At 39.5% G+C, this 22628-nt stretch overlaps 3 protein-coding genes across 4 annotated transcripts; 1 reads left to right on the forward strand and 2 right to left on the reverse strand.

Annotated features, from left to right (window-relative positions):
• Window positions 1-16: 16 nt before the first annotated feature.
• Window positions 17-11495, reverse strand: LOC105393301 (trimethylguanosine synthase). Of its 2 annotated transcripts, none has more exons than XM_048631669.1 (11): window positions 11419-11495; window positions 11155-11289; window positions 10939-11083; window positions 9023-10362; window positions 8511-8724; window positions 7714-7945; window positions 6133-6274; window positions 3696-3856; window positions 2715-2890; window positions 2098-2220; window positions 17-1870 (listed from the first exon to the last, which is right to left on the reverse strand). In XM_048631669.1, the coding sequence occupies exons 2-11, from the start codon at window positions 11274-11276 to the stop codon at window positions 1763-1765; spliced, it is 2763 nt and encodes a 920-aa protein (XP_048487626.1). In that variant the 5' UTR covers window positions 11277-11289; window positions 11419-11495; the 3' UTR covers window positions 17-1762. The 2 variants fall into 2 exon arrangements, with proteins under 2 accessions (XP_048487626.1, XP_048487625.1); XM_048631668.1 differs by having other exon boundaries at window positions 11155-11292; window positions 11419-11486.
• Window positions 11496-11663: 168 nt separating this feature from the next.
• Window positions 11664-13418, forward strand: LOC105393300 (U1 small nuclear ribonucleoprotein A). The gene is made up of 4 exons (XM_011565035.3): window positions 11664-11882; window positions 12079-12317; window positions 12593-12855; window positions 13133-13418. Exons 1-4 carry the CDS (start codon window positions 11879-11881, stop codon window positions 13290-13292), a joined length of 666 nt encoding a protein of 221 aa, XP_011563337.1. The 5' UTR covers window positions 11664-11878; the 3' UTR covers window positions 13293-13418.
• Window positions 13419-14559: 1141 nt separating this feature from the next.
• Window positions 14560-22535, reverse strand: LOC105393307 (lipid droplet-regulating VLDL assembly factor AUP1). The gene is made up of 8 exons (XM_038117214.2): window positions 22355-22535; window positions 21952-22118; window positions 21073-21185; window positions 20591-20664; window positions 19847-19977; window positions 18385-18581; window positions 17510-17642; window positions 14560-16335 (listed from the first exon to the last, which is right to left on the reverse strand). The coding sequence occupies exons 1-8, from the start codon at window positions 22390-22392 to the stop codon at window positions 16076-16078; spliced, it is 1113 nt and encodes a 370-aa protein (XP_037973142.2). The 5' UTR covers window positions 22393-22535; the 3' UTR covers window positions 14560-16075.
• Window positions 22536-22628: the final 93 nt, after the last annotated feature.

Below are 22628 nucleotides of genomic sequence, written 5' to 3' on the forward strand. Positions count from 1 at the left end.
AATAAAAACACTAATATCTGCACCAAAAACGATTTATTTAGATTCACTTTTCTAACAATTATTTACAGAATCACAACATCAAAGATCACACCATACTTTCAAGGCCAGTAATAATCCACAAATATATTTTGGCTTAGCAGATTGTTAGGGCTATACTAGTTAGCCATTATTACATGTAGTATCTGAGTTACAAATCAATGTAAAGTGGTTTACACTGTTAGCTAACAAATCAAGCCAGTCGCATCATATATGTGCAATAAGGCAAATTATTATTGTTAAGACTTGTTACTATAAAAATTCCCATCTCAGTACTGCATGCAATCAAAATAGTTTAAACAAATAAAACTATCTTTCATATGTCTGCAAAACGGAATCGGACATACAAAACAGTTTTGTACATATAAATGCAATAAGAGCATGCTCAGTCAGATAAAATATACAAGTCATTAATAGATTCACATGATTGGACATACCTATTACTTGCTCATTGGACATCGTACTCAAGAATTAGCGCAAAAACAATTGAATGTCTTCTTCAAGCTATTATTACCATAGGCGCAGCCAGTTCAGTATAGTTAGATTATCAATATCTGTGGGCGTACCACACACTGTGCTTGAGTGCAGTGATCATTACTTAATTGGAGTTAAGGTACAAAAGTTTATACATGTTAATGCACGTGACTGTACCTAGTCTGAATAACGGCTCGTCGTGAATAGGTACATAGTAAAAACATGAACAACGCAATGACTTGACTGTATGATTACTACGCCCCGCAGATAAAGAAAGAATAAGAAAATGGCGGCTGTTGGAGTCACCTCTGACTACGGCTACCCCTTCCGGGAAGGCATGAAGGGGTATTGACACAGACGAAGATTGAAGAGTATTGATAGGACGAGATAGCATGAGCTCGTCCGCCATTTTATAATGTTTCGATAACCTCGAGGCGTTATAATATGAACGTGCTAGCTGCACATTATAGATATCACTTAATTCTAGAGATTTCGTAAGTATGTTTGAGTAAAGAACTTGATCGCTAAGCATTGAACACTGCAAAGTCATATTTTATATTGTAAGTTTATTATATAATATATTTTGTGCTATTTTATAGTGCACTCTAACCGCCAAAGAAGAGTTATATGTCATAACAACGAGTACATTGCTGAATACATTACTGTATCTTAGTGTTTAATGAGCCAAGAATAACACTGTTTGTTACTTATATTAAAAGTGTGTATTGTATAATAGTTACCACAGTAAACCTTAGAAATCAAAGTTTCCATTCTTATAGAAAGTATTTCAAGACAACATTAATAATAACTTAGATAACGTTACATTAAAAATTATATATAAAATAGGAGGAATCACAATATTTATTGCGTGGTATTCTCAAAACATATTTTCTTAAAACTAACGTCACAAGCTTCAGTTAGACATAATATATCGTCCCGATATGAAAGACATAATCAATATGGATCTATTCGATACATAAATTCCGTTATAGCCCAGCAAATTGCTTGGCTTATTCACGCAACATAATTATAATTGGACTACGTTTTAACTAATATTGGTATTTCCGATTTGCGGTAAAAACAATATGTCGTAGAACAGCTGAGCAACCGCCCTGTCATAGTTATAAAAGTGTGCTGTAGGTACATGGACAAGAAAATTGGTAACAAATATGATACGAGCACTTATTGAACAGACCAGTAGTTATACTTATACATTATGTTTACCGCCATTATTACTAAGGCGGTAAATGGTTCAGTAATTGACTAGTTCTCCGTAATACGCGGTGAGCGCTATGAATCTCCGCCCGAGGAAGTTCTGTTCAATCTCCACAGCGCCGCTGGTCTTCGCTAACTCCACCAACTGGAAATTAAATAATAACAATCTATAATATATATTTTTAATCTAATTCAAGTTGTGTGATAATCATCAGTACGTGATCGTCCACTGCTGATGCTGGATTTAGTCCTCTGGCAAGAAGCATGTTATGAATAGGCACCGAAACGACTATTCCGAAAAGTGAGTTGCGAAGCAAACCTTTTTATCTATCGCATATATTACACCACTTTAGCAACATGCTGTATATGTACCTGGTCGGAGCGGGTGTTGCGGGGCACGTACAGCGCGATGTTGTGCGACACGGTCTCGGCGGCCGCCATCAGCTGGGACGCGGGCCGCGGCTCCAGCATCGTCTCCAGATCGTAGTGCTCGTTCTGGGTACACATGGTGTTATTAGTTATTGTATTATTTTATATAATTCACTATAAGTTCTTGTTTAGTGTATTTCACTGCTTTAACTATTGCGACAGATTTAAGACATGGTGATATTGGTTATTATTATGTACTACTTTACATAGTTCACTATCAGTTCTTGTCCACTGTTTTAACCATTGCGACAGACTTTAGACAGGTGGCCCGTAGTGACTGGATGCGCAAGGTAGAGGGTATTTCAACCAGCATGAATGAAGATGATGTTATCCTAATAAGAAGCAGTCTAATTGCCACTATCCAGCCTCATCAAAGGATCCTCGGCACACCTGAAGGGCTATCACGAGGTGCAATTTAGGCGTGAAATAAGTTTTGCATCGCGCTCACTCACATCTTGCGGCATCAAGAGCGAGCGCGACAGAGAACTTTTGTCACGTCTTAATTGCGCCCCGTGCTAACCCTTCTGCAAGCACAACATGAACATTTAACCCCAACTCACCTCAGCATACTTGGGTCCCCCCCACGGCGGGCTCAAGAACACGACGTCGGCCTTCAGCGTGGGCGCGAGTTGGAAGAAGTCGCCCACGATGAACTCGATGCGGTCCGCCACGCCGTAGATAGTCGCGTTGTGGCGGGCGAGCGCGATCTTACACGGGTCTATGTCTATGGCGATCACTGGAAGGGGGTGAAATTGAGTGGTTATTTGGGGTTAAGTTGACTGGATGTAGCCCCATCTGGCACCTCTATAGAGTGATATTTTCAAAATGAACTGAAAGCAAAATAAAAACTGTGATTCTGGCTCGGGTCTATGTATATCTATTGTGATCACTGGAAGGGAGAGGGTGATAGTGGTTGTTTACTTAACTTAGGGTTAAGTTGACTGCATGTAGCGCCATCTAGCGCCTCTGTAGAGTGTTTTTTTTAATGAACTTAAAGCAAAATAACAATGGTGATTCTGGCTCATTTTTGTCAACGGCGGATCCCATAATCTTTTGACGGAAGACCGCAACGAACGGTGTTAAAGCTATGCTTCCATCAAAGCACAGCCAATTAATAAATAATCTGTCCGTGAATTTATTTTGCAGCAGATATTGAATGCACATTTTCAGTGCAATTAAATATGATTATAACTACAACTAGCGCCATCTACCGACCTTTCTCGCAAGTAGTAGGTAGCTGCAAGGCGTTCCCGCCCGCGCCGCAGAACGCGTCCACTATCACGTCGCAGCGACATCTCTCTCATAATAATAACACTACAATCAGCGCCATCTACCGACCTCTCTCGCAAATAGTAGGCAGTTGCCGCCACGCCACTATCATCAACATCATGATAATATAAGCCTCAGAATAATAATTCTACAATTAGCGCCATCTACCGACCTCCTCTCGCAACTATTATGCAGTTGACGTCGGCGCCACTGAATGCGTCCACTATAATCATAATAAAATAAGCATCATAATAATAGCGCCGTCTACCGACCTCTCTCGCAAGTAGTAGGTAGCTGCAGCGCGTTCCCGCCCGCGCCGCAGAACGCGTCCACTATCACGTCGCAGCGACATCTCTCGGCGATGTGCTGCGACACTCGCTCCGGGGTGACGCTGAACCAGCTCTCTAGGTCCAGGCGGATGCCCTCGTCGAAACTGGGGAGGGACATGTTTATAAGTGACAATTAATTGGCAAATGTGTGTGAGAGTAGTAGCTCGACAATTTCAGTATTCTCTGAGCAAGCTCACAGTTTTCAAATTACATAGGCTTATACAATAATAGAAGTATATATTTTATATGAATGCGTAATTAAAACAGATTTATGAAATGATTTGACACTGTTTTATGTACAATACAATAGAAGCGTCCGTAGTCGAGCGGGCCTCAGTGATCGTAACTGATCGCTGAGGTAAAGCAACAACCGACACGGTCAGCCATTGGATGGGTGACCAATTTCAAGTGGTGCTTTTCTGGACGCTTCCGTGCTTCGGACGGCACGTTAAGCCGTGGGTCCCGGTTGCTGCTTCGGCAGCAGTCGTTAAGCCTAGTCAGAGGCCACGAGTCGAGAGGTATTCGGGCGGCTTGAAAACATCTGACAGTCGGGTTGCCCACTTACCCGACAACTCTCTCAGCACAAGCTTGCTTGTGTTGGGGTCCACCAACCCGCACTTGGCCAGCGTGGTGGACTAGGCCTAAACCCTTCCTTCATTGGAAGGAGACCCGTGCCCCAGCAGTGGGGACGTAATGGGTCGTGATGTATGTACAATAAAATTATACTACTACTGTTTTGTTGTAAGAAATCGGCTTATAAAAGATTTACCTTTTTCATCAGCTACCTATATTCGGTATATTTTTTCATGTCCATTTATTTCTCATAAGTGGTATGCCCACGATTTCTATATCATATTTGTTTGTCGTAATTTTATCTCTAATTCGAATATACCGTAACATCACCTTCCCAAACACTGTATCTGTATACTACGAGGGCGATACCGAAATGATCGGGAATAGAAAAAAGTACAAAGATATCATAATATTATTTACTTTTATTGTTTTTCAAAGTAGTCTCCGTGACATTCAATGCACTTTTTCATTCGATTAAACCAATCATTGAAACAGTAATTCCAGTCTGAAGTGGATACTGTCAAAACAGCTGATTTGTAAGCTTCGACCGCCTCTTCTGGGCCGCTAAACCGTTGACCACGTAGCATATCTTTAATTCTTGGGAATGTAAAATAATCATTGGGGCTCAGATCAGGGCTATACGGAGGATGGTCCATCAACTCCACGTTTTCCATATTTAAAAACGTTCTTGTTTTGCGAGCGGTATGAGAGCTTGCATTATCGTGGTGAAGGATTATACGACGATTCGGGTTAGTTTTACGAAGTTCTCTTACGACTTCCGGCAAACAAACTGTTGTGTACCAATCAGCAGTAACCGTCCTATGTTCTTGTAATGGAATCGTAGCCACATGGCCAGTTTTCGATACAAACGAAGCGACCATTTTTTTCGACACGCTGCGTGAGCGAATAACTTTTGTTGGCTTGACCTCACCTTCGAAGACCCAAACTGCCGATTGATGTTTTCTTTCGGGCTCATATGAATAAATCCACGATTCATCACCAGAGACGATATTGTAGACAGCATTTGAACTGCCTCCATTGAACCGTTGCAGAGCAGATCGACACCAATTAACACGAGCCGACTTTTGTTCCTCGGTCAAACGGTGGGGCACCCAGCGCGAAACTAACTTCTTGACACCCAGTTCTTCATGTAAAATGGTTTGAATGGCTGTCATACCAATGCTGAGAGAAGCCCGAATCTGCTCGTATGTCACATGTCTATCTTCTTTTATTAAATGGCGTACAGCATCGATGTTATCTTGTGTTACCGCTGTTTTTGGCCGACCAGTAGAAGGGACTGTGGTAAGAGATGAACGTCCACGGCGAAACTCAGAATACCAAGTATAATAGAATAGTCGTTTTACTTGGTGCTTCAAGTTTATAAATAGAAACAAGCTCTGCGAGACATTGTTCTTGAGATAAACCTCGACGAAAGTTGTGAAAAATTATTGCACGGAAATGTTCCCGCGTAAGCTCCATTTTTTACACCGACTTGTCAAATTCAAATGGTCAATACTCTTTTATTTTTTACTTTTTTTAAAATTCGAAAATGGAATTATGTTTGAAAAAACACTACATTTGATACACCAAAAAGGTTTCACTCTAATTTATTCCTAAGTATTCTATTCCCGATCTTTTCGGTGTAGCCCTCGTAATACTATACTTTGGTGAGAAGGGTCATTGTTATGACCAATAGCAACGCAGTAATAAATTACGTGGATTACGTGGACCAATAGCAACGCAGCAAACAAGTTTCAGCAATCGTCTGTTAAAAAAAAAAGAGTATAACTAATCAAACTCAACTTACCGATGGAAAAGCGAGTGCCGCTTCTTCCAGTACTTCATCATGTCCGGTCGGGCGGCTAGCTCGGGCGGCACGTCGCCGGCGCGGCGCGGGCTGCGGCGGCGCTTGCGGCGGCGGCGCTTGGCGGGGTCTGTGGTGGCGATATCTAGTGGGGAAAGGATGCTGTTAGTATGTGAAATGAGAATGGGAAGAGTAAAGGAAGTTGCTGTAACTCTGAGTGGATGTGCCTTTTTGACATGCAGCATATTGTTCATTGTTTTGTACTGGTACATTCTATTTTTACAATATATACAGTGAAACCTGGTTAAGTGGGACCTGGATAAGTGAGAAACCTCCATAGCTGGAACTCATGCTGAGGTCCCAACACTTTCGCACTGAATTACCTCTGTTAGTAGGACGAGGTAAGCCTCTATAACTGGGATTTGTTCTTTCGATTTATCATCATAGTTACCTCTATAACTGAGACAGCGAGTAAATTTTATATGCATAAACCTCTGTAACTGAAATTACATTTTTTGTTTTACTCATTCTTATTCTACCCACAAATTGCAAATGTTGAGCTTCAGTTCAGTTCAGTTCAATGTATTTATTAATCAATTACCTTCAGTTTTAGTTTCGCTTTACTCTCATACAGAAGTATAAATTTGAAAAATGCCAAAACGAAACCTACAATCGTTATCATTACCTACGAGAAAAACTGAAGTTATTATCCGTTTATGAAAGTGAGAAGACACGCGAAAAAGGTTGTGCTGAATTTTAATTAATTAAAAATTATATATTAAATATAATTTTATTTAATGATCGCACCTGTATAACTGAAATAACCTGTATTCTCACCTCTATTAATCGAACCCTCTGTAAATGAGACATATATTTATTTATACCTGTATATCTGAGACACTGGGTAAGTGGAATACCTCTATAAGTGAAACGATATTGCAGGACCCTTGAAGTCTCACTTAACCAGGTTTCACTGTATATTTTTTTGGTTAATTTAATTATTACTTAAGTTCTTTATATATACTTACCCCCTTATTCATAGAGAAGTTACAAAACGTTTTAACTAATAAACTGTTTTGTCCCTCTCCAACAAAGAACAATTTGTTCTTTGACAGAGAGGGACAAAACAGTTTATTAGTTAAAACGTTTTGTAACTTCTCTATGAATAAGGGGGTTAGTTTTTGAAAGTAACTAAATTTTTGTTTTTTCTTTTTTTTTTTGCTGTGTGTCAAATAAATTATTTCTATTCTATTCAAAATATATACATTTTATCTGTCATTTGTTTGTTTTCAAGTGTCACTTTATTTACCAGGTATAAGGATCTGTCAATCAAACTTCATAGGGCTCATGCTGTATTTTACAAAGTATAGTGGATATTGACTATTATTGACAGTCCTTTTTGATTGAGAAAGTTCATGTGGTTCTTTCTCTACTATGGTGTATAGGCATTAAAAAGACTCATTTTAGTTAGTGAAACACAAATATTCATAGTTCTTACGCTATCGCTACAAATTAGCTTTTACCAGGTAGCCTCGCGAAAATACCAATTCAAATATAGTAAAGTTAAATTTATCAAATACTCACTACCACTATCCACGGCCGCCTCATCATCACCAATCTTCTCCACCATGTCACTGGCATCCTCCACATCTTCAGGTAATGGCGTCTCCGTAGCCTCCAGGGTTATGTCCTTGATCTCTTCAGCATCAGCGGGGTTGTTGGGCACGTCGAACGATGCACCCTTGTCGCAGTCAGCCTTCACTTCGGCCGCCTCGTCGTCCGTCTGCATGTCTTGCTCTTCGTTTGAGTCTTGGACCTGGAAATAACGTAAAATCTTAAGCATAATTAACTAATGGTGCTTCTAAAACTGATGAAAATGTACATTTACTCAATAAAACATATAAAAGGGCATTTTTTTAAATAAAACAATATAATAAAACCATAAAAAGTACAGTGCTATAAGTTAGATACCGTAAATACAAAGTCCTTGAAGTAAATTGTCAACACCCACACGTGAAGTCTTCGTGAAGTCGTGAACTTCGTGAACTTCAAATTTTCAACTCTCAAACTTCAACAATTTCTGCCAGGGTCATGTTATGGATGAGGATGTAGAGATATGTATTTAAAATGTAGAGATGTTTTTCATACTAGAATCACTAGACCAGAAGTAGTCACTACTTATAAAATTAGTAAGTACCTATGTTCGAGTCCCGGCCGAGGTAAGCAAGAACTTGTTAATACAGTTTTGTTTGTTCCAAATAAAGGAATGTTTCCTTATTAGCTAAACTGAAGATTTATAGTAGTTTACCCTCCAGGGCCCATATTATCTTTCCACCCTTTATACATAAGCTATTGCAATACACATAAATGTAATAACAAACCTCGCACGGATTGCCTTCATCATCAAAGTAGGTCTTCCTCGGCGCGAGCCTCCTGCGCATGCGCGGGGGCCGCACGCGTCGCTTGCGGTACACCAGCTGACCAATCAGAGCGCAGTCCGGCGGCAGGCACAGACCCATCATGTCGAAGGTACTCTGGATCTTCTGGGACGCTTCCTCTTGTTGCTTCTTGTTGTTGTCTTCGTCTGTTTCGTGGCTGTGGAGTAAAGTGGGTGGTTGGGTTGAATCGGTCTCAATTGGTCATTGATATGACGTCAATGAAGTTTTGCAGCAGCCCATGAACTGCAGATGACTATTTACGGGATGTAGTAGTGTTGTATTTATTTTTACAGTATCAGTAACAGTAAGACTTCTATAGGCAACGAGCACGTAAAACTTTTATCAAATTGTAGAGTTCGATTTGTGCCACATGCTACATAATTTATAAATCTATTGATGACTATTAATGATAAAACCTAGCTGGTAAACTATATATTTGAGCACCAATTTCTCACCTTCTTTTCAAGTTATAAGCCCTATCTTCGGGAGGCTCGTCACCACCATCGCCATTATTGCTGTAACTGTAGCTGTCACTGCTCCCCGTCTGTTCCACACTGCCCGTGTCCATGCGGGGACTGTCCACCACGTCCACTGACTTATTGTCACTCTTCTGAGAGTTTGAGTTGTCTTCTGCAGCCTCAAACACTTCATCGTTTTTATGCTCATCTTTCAGTAACTGCAGTAGAAGCCCTACTGAAGTGGCTGCTTTGGTCGACTTTTTATTTCTTTTTCTATTTCTGGGTTTGTCATCTATTTTAATCTTGCCCACTTGGTCTTGCACTTCAATGATGGTTTGCATCTCTTGTGAGTTCCCGTCACTATGGTCATACTCGATTTCTAGCTTTTCTTTTATTGTTGGGTGTCTCTCAACAGCTTCCATGTTTACTGCTGGTATTGCATTGTGTATTGTGTTTTGTTTTTCTGTATAGTTGGCAAAGTGTAAAGCATATTGCTCACCAAAATGCTGTTTCCAGAGAAACTGCCAGTACTGATCTGTGTCCATTTCCTCGGCCGGCACCTCTGTGTTTTCAATTATGTTTGCTATTCTTGTCTGATCATTGGAAGGGTCATCAGATGTTGATGACGAGACACTGTAGTCATCAGTTGGTGAGGACTCTGATGTCACATGACTGGAAGCAACGTCATAACTGGAAAGAGTGATTTTTGTGACATTTGTCATTGAATCAGTACCAGCTAAAGTTCTTGGGCTCAGCATTCTCTCATGTTCAGAACATGACCTTTTTCTTTCAATAATCAGCCATGAATCATCTTTATATTTTGCAGCCTTTTCTGTACCATTGTTTCCGCCCCTATTTTTCTTGTATGGGTTCACCTTTGAATCATAAGAGAACTTTCTTTCCCTGATGCTGTCATCATCTTCTTTCGCATTATTATTTGTATTGAATATCTGATCTACAGATTTATCCCTCGGCAGATTAGCCTCTTCCATTGTGAGGTCATTATTTTCGTCCAAATAGGATGGGTTTATGTAATCACTGTATTTCTTAATCCAAGAGGCCCAGATGATTCTTTCTCCGTTAATCGCCCAGAATTTATCCCAAGTGCATTCTGAAAGATAGTTCTCTTCAAACTCTGTGTTATTTATATCTTGTACGTCCATGAGTTCTGGTTTGTCGGTGGTGGTGTCGGAATGTCCCTCTTGGTAGGTGAGGTCGGCACCGCTGTCACTGGGCTGCAGTGTGTGTGCAGGAGCGTGCCCAGGGTCGTGCTCGTCCGTAGAGCAGTAGTTGTCTGTGTGGGATGCACTACAGTAGCAGCTGGCACCCTCATCCTTCTGCAATTTGATCAGTTTATTGATATACTTAGAATATTTATTATGTATTTTTTATTAAAACTATGTTCTTAATTATACTTAAATTATAAGGTGTTAGCAGCGGTTCCAAAACAGTGTTCTAAAAACCATAGCCCATGCACCATGGTTCACTAAAATTGATGAGGTCCATGAGTACTTACAAATGCCCATGGTTAAAGCGGAAGTGGAAAACCTGTCAAGAGCCTACAGAGATAGGATTACTGATCACCCCAACAAGCTGGCTACTGACCTCACCAGTTGTATTCCAATAAGAAGGCTGAAAAGAAAGCACATTTGGGACGGTCTAGGACCAGTTGAATAAGAAGGCAACCCAATGATGGGAGGGAGTGCCTAAAACGTCATCAAAACACTCCAAACAACTGCTTATGGTCACTCAAGACCGATTGCATGTTACAGTGACTAAAAAAAATAATTATAAGGCAACTAAATGACAAAACCTGTTATATTTTTTTAATAAAAACCCTATAATATATTCAACAAAAAATCCAACAAAATAAATAAATAGCAGTAGAGGTTAGGTTAAATTTTGTTATTTACCTCACACTTGACTTTGTAGGATGTATCCAGAGAAAAATGAACATGTGACTGGTCATCCAGCTCTTGAGTTTTCAGATCTTCCGGAGCCTCAGCCTCGCTTTCACTGCATTCTTCCTTTTCAGCATAATAAAGTTTGACTCCGTCACTAAAATCATGATTTTGTTATTAGTTTTCTCATAGTGAAAGAAGATAGAAGGGTCATAATTGATTGCTTACCGTATAAATACTCTGCTGCACAAACAGTAGATGTAGTTATCATCAGTTAACTCGTTCCCGTCTGCACTAAAATGAACTTCTGCCAGCGCTTCCCAACGATGATCATAGTCTTCTGAAATCATCGCTAAACCAGTCCTGCTAAAAAGGTATACAAAGAAAATGTTATTCATCAACAGCCTTACAGATTTTTATCTAAATGTAGGTAAGAAACATTATCTAAGTTATAACTTTTTATTCAATATGTAAATCAAAACAAAATCACACCTTTCACAGAAAATCGACCCAAAACATGAACTATCGAATGTCAAATAAGTTTCTTTCGACGCAATAAAATAAGCAGATTTCTGAGTATTATTCTGATTGAAAAGAGTCGTAAACTAGCAGCTTTTTGCTTGAAAAGAAACGTAAGCTAGAGATGGGCATATGAGGTTAAAAACCGGTAACCGGGAACATTGTTATTCTGAGAATAAAATAGGCTTTCTGTCTAATCTGTGGTTTGTGCAAGTTGTTTTTTTTTCAAAAGAGACGCTTTGATTTTGTTAAGTTTTGTTGCGTCGAATTTTGGAATTTATTAATTCACTAGTCATTATCGTTGTATTGTTATTAAAGAAGTGATTGTAGTTTTAAGTCCACCTCAATAATTATTTTACATAGGTACTCAAACTCTGGGCCTATAAATATAACTATTCTATAAAGTCGGCGTACCTCTAGTAACTGCTTCAAAATGAGTAAGTATACATTTTTACTTTAAATATAAGTAACTAACACTAAGTTTCACTTTAGAATTTCAGGCCGGTTCATATCCCGTTTTTACTCCGCATCTCGTCAGTTACAATATTATGTACAGGCAATAATATAACCTCAAACTTATAACCTAAAAAGGACAACCTAAACATTATCTTAATTATTTAATGATATTTTCAGCTATGGACATAAGGCCAAACCACACAATATACATTAACAACCTTAATGAAAAGATCAAGAAAGAAGAACTTAAGAAGTCCTTATATGCAATTTTCTCGCAATTTGGTCAAATTCTTGATATTGTGGCTATGAAAACCCTGAAAATGAGAGGCCAAGCGTTTGTGATCTTCAAAGAAATTTCCAGTGCCACTGTGGCCTTAAGAAGTATGCAAGGGTTTCCATTTTATGACAAACCAATGGTATGTACACTTTATATTGTTTAGAGAAATTGCCATAGTGTAATATACATATAAATATGTGTTTTATGTTTTTTGTGTGTACATACTTTGGCACCACAATCATCAATACTATCTTTGCTGTCATGATTTGGGAAGGTAACATGAGAGTACTTAGCAAAGCCTGAAGTAATACTTTTATTTATTGAGGTTGAATGTTCTCCAACGTGACATCACTATCATAAACTTATTACATAAAGTAAAGTCTATCTATAAAAAAAAACTTGCACATTTTTCAGAGAATCCAATACTGCAAAACTGACAGTGACCTCATTGCCAAAGTTAAGGGCACATTCCAAGAGAGGCCCAAGCGTCCAAAGATGCCCAAGACTGATGAGTCTCGCAAGAAGAAGGCTAAGGAAGTTAGTCGTCCCGGAGCAGTGGGCATTGCCGGAGGTCTCCTCAACAATGTGAATGTGGAACAACCCCCCAACCAGATCCTGTTCTTGACCAACCTGCCCGATGAGACCTCGGAGATGATGCTCTCCATGTTGTTCAACCAGTGAGTATTCATGTATTTGTGTAGACATAGGAAGGTTGAGACTTGCCGATCTATTTAAATTTTCTTGCATTCTTATGGGAGATCTAAATATACATAAATATTTTTTTTTCACTAACATATGAAAGCAAATTCATAAATTTTTGTCACTTTTATCATTGACCACACTTACCCTTTTATGGACCGTGATCCAGAGTTATATGCAATTATTTACACTAGTACCCTGCTTTTGCTTTTTATTGCGATTCATTAAATTACCATTTGTCTCCTTCTTTTACAGGTTCCCTGGCTTCAAAGAGGTGCGTCTTGTTCCGAACCGACACGACATTGCATTTGTGGAGTTCGCCAACGAGATGCAGTCCGCCGCCGCCAAGGAAGCCCTGCAAGGGTTCAAGATCACGCCCACTCACGCTATGAAGATCACATTTGCTAAGAAATAAGTATTGTCATTGTTAGTTTTACGTCTTAAGGTCAATAAAGGGTAAGATACTGAGAACTGTTTTGAGCATTGCACTTCGCCATAACAGCTCTCCCTGCTGTGATAATATTTTAGTACCTGTTGAGTTAATATGGGTATTTTCATTTTATCCTCCTTTTGTAGTACAGAGACTACAGAGTGTCATACATTTTCTTTAAAAGTTCGATGATAACTTGAGGCTGCATTATTATTTTTATTAGCGTTCTTGGTCTATAAAGACTTTCAGTTTCTGCAAACTATCACACTGTAGTATTTCATTCACATTATAGGTATAATAAGTAAAAAAACAGACATTGGAAACAAATTTTATTTATTTTTAATAGACAAACTTAATATTCGGAATAATTCTAGGGAACAGGATGGGACGTTGTATCCCTAAAAATCACGAAGTATACCATTTACCTATTTATACTAGAGGACAATTTAAAAATAGTTGGAAATATACAAAGACCTGTAGGTCGCATGAAATAAAAAGGGGTAACCTGAACTCAGAGTGATGGATAACTGATGATGTGATGAGTGCGTTAAAAATATTGGTATGGAGAGCGCGAGTTTTTACACCGTTCGAATAGCGGCGAGTAAGGCCCGGCACCCATTATCGGCATCGGCAAGGAAAAGGATCCTTCGGCATCCTACATGCGCACACTATCGGCAATTATGCTTTGGCATGCTGCAACGTTCTAGGGATGACGAGGCGCCCTCGCCCCGCAGGGCAAGCTATCCCCCGAGTGTTGCCTCGGCGCCGGCGGCGTACCGAAGCGAAGGATGCCGAAGCATTCTCAAGTCTGCCGATACAGCAGCCTCAAGCATACCGAAGCGGTATTTTTGTTATTACGACCACATATCACGGAAATTTCTACTTTATTGCCATTATGTTATAGTATATTGCTATTTGCCACCTAAAATCCTGAGTCGTACCGATGCCGATAATGGGCGCCGGGCCTAAATGTGAATGTATAGCATTAATTTGCTGTATGAAACTAAACACATTGATACAACAAAGGTTCATTGTGACTATTGTAAGATGTAAGATGCCTGGCTATGTAGTTTTGATTTATTGTCCAGTATACAGTTAGTCAGTGTACAACTGATCAGATGAAGAATGGTACAGGTACAATATACAATACAATGCTCGATGATCGTCATTATGATTCATTTTAATTTCATGAAGACAGCCAATATTGTCTTTAACATCCTTAATTTATAACCTGTCTATGTTTTTTTAAATATTTTACCAGCCATTGAATAGAAGATAAAAATAAAAGTTCAAATTATTGCCGTGATTCACTCACTCTTGTGATCATTGTGTGTGGTATAACAACATGTTTCTCATAATCTCTGGCTATTTTGTACTGAATAAAAATGGAATGGTTATAAATTAAAAGCGAAACCCATTGCAGCATTTAAATGTAGCTTATCTTGTGGCGGTCAAATTGGTTGGACTGAGTGACTTGAAACTTCCTATATTGAATCAATTAAAGAATGTTAATTCATCATTATGAATAGCCTCTTCGCAGAAATTACTTCAGACTAGATATTACGAAATTAAGGAACTAAGAATACTATAAAAACCAAACAAGCAATATTGACTGACTTCATGGTAGGTACATGCCGTGAATACGTGATATTATTACGGTGATGTTATAGATGCCTAAAATTTTGAATAAGTTACGGATGCTTGAAGGCCTACGATCATTGCTACAATTAAAACATATAAGAGGATAATTGTACAGTAGAGTAAGGCCAAATAATATATAATTATGTTTATACTTAATGGAGTTAATCAGTTTTTAACTCTCGTTACATAGAATGGTATTGGAGTGGTCCTAAAAGACTAATGAGTCATACATAAAAATATTATAAAACCTAACCTAGTGATTCCAAAAATAATGATGTTTTGTAGATTTCTGATACCCAAAAACATAGCTAAACCGATTTCAATACTTTCAAAAATATTGATTCGTTATTTTATTGCAATTTGTAGCTACAAAAGCCACGTCATTTTTACCCATTTTACAACTTGAGTCAGACATACATACAATGACATACATAGCAACTGCAACTTCCAAAATAGTTTCATTTTATGAAAGTATGCGTGTTGGCACGTCACAAACATGCAGCAATTCCTTTATTCTTGCATCTATGTATGATGGACCCATATGGAGAAATCTCTGAGAGGTAATAATTTCGCATCTTATCTGCTTTTAATCGATATTCGTCGACTTTCCGAAAAACATAGCTGATCAAAAATATAATGGTAATTTGAAAAGGGGTACCCTCAGAGATCTAACTACAATGAGCCCTAATTATTATGTAACAACATCTCTTATTTTAATACACTAGATCTCTCCTTAATGCAAAATGCAGGTTCGCGAAAATATGTCTTTTAATCGTCTTGCATTGTGATTACGAATTATAATTACATTTATTCACCCAAACCATGACAACTAGTATTTCATATTTTATAATAATCTCTAATGATTTCTGTCAGTAAAATATTTTGGCTTATTTATCTAGTTATCATAGTAGGCATTAGGCACTAAACCATCGTACAACTAGAAACCCATTCTTTTATTTTGTAGTGTCTTTTTGAAAGGCAATGTTAATTACGTCATCCTGTAACGAACTAAAACGTCCACCTTATTTATTTAACCATCATCGGTTGCACTACGAAAATACTTCCACTTGAGCAGGAACTAAACTAAAACCCGCACCAAAAAGACACTTCAAAACGTGACAATCGCATCAACAATTGCCCGCGACATCCAGCCCGTGTTTCTCGATATACCTCTGTCGGGCCGCCGCGATCATCTGCAGTTTCCTCTCCTGGAAGCTCTGTTGGCGGTCCTTCGCGTTCTTAGGGAAGACTCCGGTGGGCGCGGGCGTGATGTACTTGGGCGCGGCGCTCGGGCCGGGGGTCTCGGGTTCGACCTCCGGCTCGGGCGTGTAGGGCGTGGTGCCCTCAAGGAAGTTCGTTATTGTTAAGTCCACGCTGCGCGTTATCGCTGGAAAGGGAATTCGTTTATGAGTGAAGACGTATAATGATATTTTTAACATTGGTATTGATTTAAACGTAATATATAACATGATATAATTACGGTGAAAGAAAACCTCGTTACATTCTAGTTGTATTAGTAAAATAATAAGTGTGGTGTTCTCATTCAAAATCAATACGGCGGCGGCGGCGAAACGGCTCCCAACCAAGCAATGTTAGGTTTGACAAAACGAAATCCTATTTGGAATCGCAAATTGCTAATGTAAGATAGAAAATGGTGGCGTCGCTAACCAATGAGGAGTTTGTTAATTTTTAACCATTATAAAAAAAGTTCATTTTTGGAGAAAAAGATGGCGTTGTCTGAGTTGTACCAAACTGTCAAACTCTCAGAACACAGATTTTGTGTCAGCGGTCCACGCGGCGCCGGCGCCCCGCCCTCACGTGCTCCCAGCGGTACGAGACTGTAGCTAGTGTGACGTCACTCACCCAGGTCGCGCAGTATGTAGCTAGTGTGACGTCACTCACCCAGGTCGCGCAGTATGTCCGCTCGGGGCACGCGCGGCAGCACCTGGCGCACCTGCTCAGCGAGCGGGCGCAGGTCCGCGCGGCGCCGGCGCCCCGCCCACACGTGCTCCCAGCGGTACGAGACTGTAGCTAGTGTGACGTCACTCACCCAGGTCGCGCAGTATGTAGCCAGTGTGACGTCACTCACCCAGGTCGCGCAGTATGTAGCTAGTGTGACGTCACTCACCCAGGTCGCGCAGTATGTAGCTAGTGTGACGTCACTCATCCAGGTCGCGCAGTATGTAGCTAGTGTGACGTCACTCACCCAGGTCGCGCAGTATGTAGCTAGTGTGACGTCACTCACCCAGGTCGCGTAGTATGTAGCTAGTGTGACGTCACTCACCCAGGTCGCGCAGTATGTAGCTAGTGTGACGTCACTCACCCAGGTCGCGCAGTATGTAGCTAGTGTGACGTCACTCACCCAGGTCGCGCAGTATGTAGCTAGTGTGACGTCACTCACCCAGGTCGCGCAGTATGTAGCTAGTGTGACGTCACTCACCCAGGTCGCGCAGTATGTAGCTAGTGTGACGTCACTCACCCAGGTCGCGCAGTATGTAGCTAGTGTGACGTCACTCACTCACCCAGGTCGCGCAGTATGTAGCCAGTGTGACGTCACTCACCCAGGTCGCGCAGTATGTCCGCTCGGGGCACGCGCGGCAGCACCTGGCGCACCTGCTCGGCGAGCGGGCGCAGGTCCACGCGGCGCCGGCGCCCCGCCCACACGTGCTCCCAGCGGTACGCCGTCGCCTCCACCTGGATATAGATTAGTTTGTATAATTAGATGCCAGCACGCTATGCTCCGTCTTCAATGTTCAGCCACACAGCTGGCGGGGTATGAAAGCGATATTACATTATGGCCGCGTCCGCTACGAGCCGTACGAATTTAGAGATAAGTAATAAATCCTAATCCTAACTAATATTATAATGCGAAAATGTGTCTGTCTGTTACTCTTTCACGCCAAAACTACTGAACGGATTTGAATGAAATTTGGTATACATATGTTCTAGACCCTAGGCTACTTTTGATCCTCGAATTCCCACGGGAAAACTTGTTAAGGCGAAGCGAAGCTCGCGTGAACAGCTAGTAGATTATATATGCCATATTAGACAACGTGTTACAGTGCGACAAACTTATCTATTCCGGTGAGAGCGAACTAAATTGATCCATATCTCATTACTTACTAATGAATTGTAAATTGTTAAAGATTAGATGGGTTTATTAACACCGCAAGAGCGAATTAACAATACGAGTAAACTTAAAATATTATAGAATTAAGAAATATCAGACATTTATGTGAGCTGTCACTTGGTACACCGTCACCGGGGTGAACAGGAACCATGCAGAGCACGTCGGACAAAGACAGACCGGGGGGTCACTCAAACTAACGACTATCTTGTTGCAATTAGGTAACGTACAGCAGATGGCATGCATTTTGTTGCTTAGCTAGAGAAAACCTCCAGTAGGGTTCATTCATCCGCCTATTGGTCTACATACCCCCAACGCATTGGCGATACTGCCTCGAACAGTCTCCACGAAGGCCTCCTCGGCCGCATCAGCTCGCTCCACCACGGGCAGGAGGGTCACTTGGTACACCGTCACCGGAGTGAACAGGAACCAGAGCACGTCGGCCCACGGCAGGCCCGAGTCGAGCGGCCGGTGAACTGTGACGTTCGTGAATGGACGTTCCACCGCTGGAATAGAGACCATTGAAAAATCAGCCTTAAAACTAAAAATGTATTCATGCTTTTAGGTGCTGCGATAGCACAGATATAAATACATATAGGGACAGACACGTCAAACTTATAACAGCCCCAGTTAAAAAGAGGTTTGTATGAAGATAATGGAGTTTTGTCTTTATGTTGTTTCTATGCTAAAACAAAAGTAGGTAAACATTTTCAACAATGTAGGTATCTGCAGTTTTCTATGTAAATAAAATCATGAACTTTGCACTAAGCACGTACGTACATTGTACATAAAATGTAAACACGTATTTTATACTCAATAAACAGCTGCTGATTGTAATTCATCAATTTGTATCGCACAATTTATGCAGCAATTACTTTGCTATGTTAATCAGATACCATGTTGTATTTATTTACGATGTAGATATCGTCCAACTAAACTCATTGAGGGCTACACATCATGACGAGTTATTATATACAGTGCTCCAAAATTGATAATGCGCATAGAAATCTTTGACAGATCGGTTGTTTTCGATTATGTGACACATGATATTGACTCCTATTTCTTTCGTACAAGGTGCAAAATGCAATTGATTTTTTAAGGCTCTTACGATTTAATGATGCGGGTGTGAAGATCTGCATGTGCATTATAAATTTTGGACAAGTGTAATGAATTAAAGAATTAAATATATTAAGGGCCTGTTGCCCGAGCACAGGATTCGAAATCTCCGTTTACGTTGCGTATCGTCAACTGTCACTGTCAAAATGTACCTAAGGCAAATTTGTTAGCATTTGTTTTTTCCATGTTAGGTGGAATTTCACCAAACGCTAGACGTATTTAGTAGCCTGTCATACGTCTGTCAGTTGGTACAAAATGTCTTTAAAAAATTGATTTAAATACGGTTAGCGTTTGGTAAAAGTGACCCTTCGTGTAGATTCGAAAATAGTATCGGAACTTGTGCTCACGACTCTGTTTCACAATGTCTGGTCGGCTACCTTTGGGATAAAATACATGCTGTCACTGTCAAAAAAATAATAACAGAGAATTACAGCATGTCTTTTATCTCACAGGTAGCCACTAACTAGACATTGTGAAACGGGGCCTAAATATATTAAAATTAAACCATGGTTATTATTTTTATAGCTTTATACCGTAGGCATGTTATAACTTAACTATAAAATTATGTTCAGTTGAAAAATGCAACCATCATAAATCACTACTGCCGCCTGATTGGTCCAAATAATCAAAGACAAAGAAGTCCCATTCAACTCACTAATAGCGACGAGCTGCACTCGGCCGCCGATCTGGAAGGGCCAATCACAGAACTGCAGCAGGCCACGCCCGTTGGTGGCGCCGCCCTCCGGCTGCAGCAGCACGGGCCGCGGGGAGTCCGCGAAGTGCTCTCTACAAAGATAAAAGGACCAGATGTAAATTAACTGCTATTAAATAAAATATAGATACCTAAGTACTAGAAAGTTATACATTCTGTGTAAAAAGTATCGGGAAAAGATCAATAAAACAAAAATAGTTTCTTATTCACCGAAACTTATTTTATCTCCTTCAAAGTATGCTTCAGAAACGATACACATACGCCAACGAATTATCCAAACATCACAACATTTTTTTAACGATGTTTCCAGGGTTGAGTTTAGTACTCGCGGCGAATTTGGGCATAAAATAAATTTGGTTTGTACCATTGATCTTTTCCCCATACTTTTTACACAGAGTAGTGTATCTGAAGTATTATGTGTGTGAGTATGCATTCTAAACTTGAGAAAATAAACTATCAGGAAAGGTTGTAACTCGTAACTTCTAGTCATGAACTTTTGCTAGACACACAAAATATTTATAGGGCAGAGGGCAGCTTACACAAGTAGTAGTAGGTCATACATATAAAAATAAAATAAGAACTTGTGGGATGTCTTCAAAGGATGAAAGGCCCTGGCCTGGTCATAAATATAAACAATCACAAAATATCAACAAGACTATCGAGTTATGCAAATGAAGGTGCACTCACTTTCTCACGAACTGCGCCGCGCTCCTGATGCCGAGAGATGACGCGAAAAATGGCGGCACTTTCCATTTCCTTAGCTGCAAACAACATTATAGATATAAGGCAATTTTTTATGGTGTACCAAGTTTTTTACCATGAAATAAGTCAATTATAGGTAATTAGTGAAAAAATTGGTAACTAAATTGGCAATTTTGAGCAGATTTAGGTTAGCCTCCTGCCAAAGTTATTAGTTCTGCAATTTAGGTAAGTACGGTCAGCTGCATAAGTTGTTATACACTTCTGTACCTTGTCAATCTGACGAACCGTCAATGCTTCAATGAATGGATAGGCAGTTTGTTAGATTGACAAGGTTCGAAAGTGTATAGCTACTTATGCAGCTGACTGTACATGATGATTATTACAAATACACCATACTTGGATCTATAAGTTCTAATACAAATACACAATAATAATAACTGTATAAAGCTATAACATGTAACACTCACACTAATAGTCCCCAGTGCATGAGCGCAAGCCAGGGAGTCCAGTGCCGACACATAGTTGGCAACCAGTAAGCTGCACCGAGGGTCACGCTTGCCTTTTAACTTCACATATACACCTGAAAATGGACATACAATAAGTGATTTTTGACGAGGCATATTGCTGATAACATTTGTTATATAGGTTAATGACGAAGCTATTTGTGGATCGTAGATTTTATAATTTTATGTTAGTTGATTATTGATTTTACAGAATAAATAATTAGTGAAATATCATTAATTTAATTGTATTTTGGGAACCATAGTGGTTGATCAGATAGTGTAAGGTTCTGGTATGAATTTAAGAGCCAGAAATCTGCTAATTGAATATTATTTTCATTTCATATGCTTGTACTTGGTTGGATAAGGAATGCCAAGGTCATGCAAGCCTATACATACATTGTATTTTTGCCAAAGAATGCAATGAATGAAGTAATTAAATTATTGTGTCAATGCCAATAAAATACAAAGGGACTGGAATATACAATATGCACTGCACCTTGAACTAGTGTCCTTCCTTCTTTATTTATATTGTTTTTTTATACGTTCAATTTATTCCTAAAACCACCACCTTATTAGGTAAAAGTATTGTAAAATCTTTTCAAGACAGATGTGAATGAAATTTAGCATGATAATAATGTAGAAAGAATGTGATGTTCCAAGAAAGTAACATACTGTTTATGGGAATCAATAGCTGAATAAAAGAGCTATGTTCTACCATGCATGCATACATCATGCTGTAGTAGGTAGGTAAATAGGCTTGGATAAATAAATTTTTACCATTGTAACTTTCTTCTGCAAACTGTATTTTTATTAATACAAGTCAAAATAATTGCAATATCTTACCAAAAGTACAGCATGCTAGGACTGACAGTAAATGACTGAAGGAGGACTTCTTGGGCAGTATGATGGAAGCGATCCACAGCACGAGCACCAGCACAACCCTCACCGCCAGCAGGACCAGGCCAAACGGCAGGTAGAGGAGGAACTGGATCAAACTGTCACCAGAAAATCTGAAATAATAGGTGGAGTTGAATTAATAGAAGAGGGTATCTATTTACAAATATTATGCAGCAGTTATTTTTTTTTATTGAACGGATAGTAGATAATTTAATAATCTATGATTTTGATTCTAATGTGATGAATATATAACGGATATTTATTTACTGTATAAAATTTTCGTAAACTTTCTCCTCGTATGGAACTTGTACATTATCTAAATAGACCACGTAATCTCAAGTAGTTTTACCTGTTCTCGTTGGTTAGTTTGTCAACCGTTAAAGCCATGGCTTAGTTTCAAACACTGTAGCTTATTGTGTTACAGTTTTTTGCACAGTATTACGAATTTATATTGAAAATCCTAAATTTATTACGTACGACACCAACGAAAAACACTTTCCATCGACCATAAACAATGCACTTTTGATATTTTTATTTTTTATTTCTTCGTTTATACCCAGATTAGTATTTTTTGTCGCTCGCTCGGAATAATAAGAGCCTCGCTAGGAACGCCTTGCTATTGT

The sequence above is a fragment of the Plutella xylostella genome, chromosome 29 (genome assembly GCF_932276165.1).
Source record: "Plutella xylostella chromosome 29, ilPluXylo3.1, whole genome shotgun sequence".
Taxonomy (NCBI): Eukaryota; Metazoa; Arthropoda; class Insecta; order Lepidoptera; family Plutellidae; genus Plutella; species Plutella xylostella.

What these genes read in the sequence shown, in the direction of transcription:
- LOC105393301 (XM_048631669.1), bottom strand. Translation starts at nt 11,276, where the DNA reads ATGATTTCAGAAGACTATGATCATCGTTGGGAAGCGCTGGCAGAAGTT. An exon ending in GCTTATAACTTGAAAAGAAG is followed by an intron (nt 8,725 to 9,022) that starts GTGAGAAATTGG and finishes TTTACTCCACAG; the next exon opens with CCACGAAACAGACGAAGACA. An exon ending in CGGCACTCGCTTTTCCATCG is followed by an intron (nt 3,857 to 6,132) that starts GTAAGTTGAGTT and finishes GTCCCTCCCCAG; the next exon opens with TTTCGACGAGGGCATCCGCC.
- LOC105393300 (XM_011565035.3), top strand. An exon ending in CATTTTATGACAAACCAATG is followed by an intron (nt 12,318 to 12,592) that starts GTATGTACACTT and finishes CACATTTTTCAG; the next exon opens with AGAATCCAATACTGCAAAAC. An exon ending in CTCTCCATGTTGTTCAACCA is followed by an intron (nt 12,856 to 13,132) that starts GTGAGTATTCAT and finishes CTTCTTTTACAG; the next exon opens with GTTCCCTGGCTTCAAAGAGG.
- LOC105393307 (XM_038117214.2), bottom strand. Translation starts at nt 22,392, where the DNA reads ATGGCTTTAACGGTTGACAAACTAACCAACGAGAACAG. An exon ending in CCTAGCATGCTGTACTTTTG is followed by an intron (nt 21,186 to 21,951) that starts GTAAGATATTGC and finishes GTCCATTTTCAG; the next exon opens with GTGTATATGTGAAGTTAAAA. An exon ending in GCGGCGCAGTTCGTGAGAAA is followed by an intron (nt 19,978 to 20,590) that starts GTGAGTGCACCT and finishes TTATCTTTGTAG; the next exon opens with AGAGCACTTCGCGGACTCCC.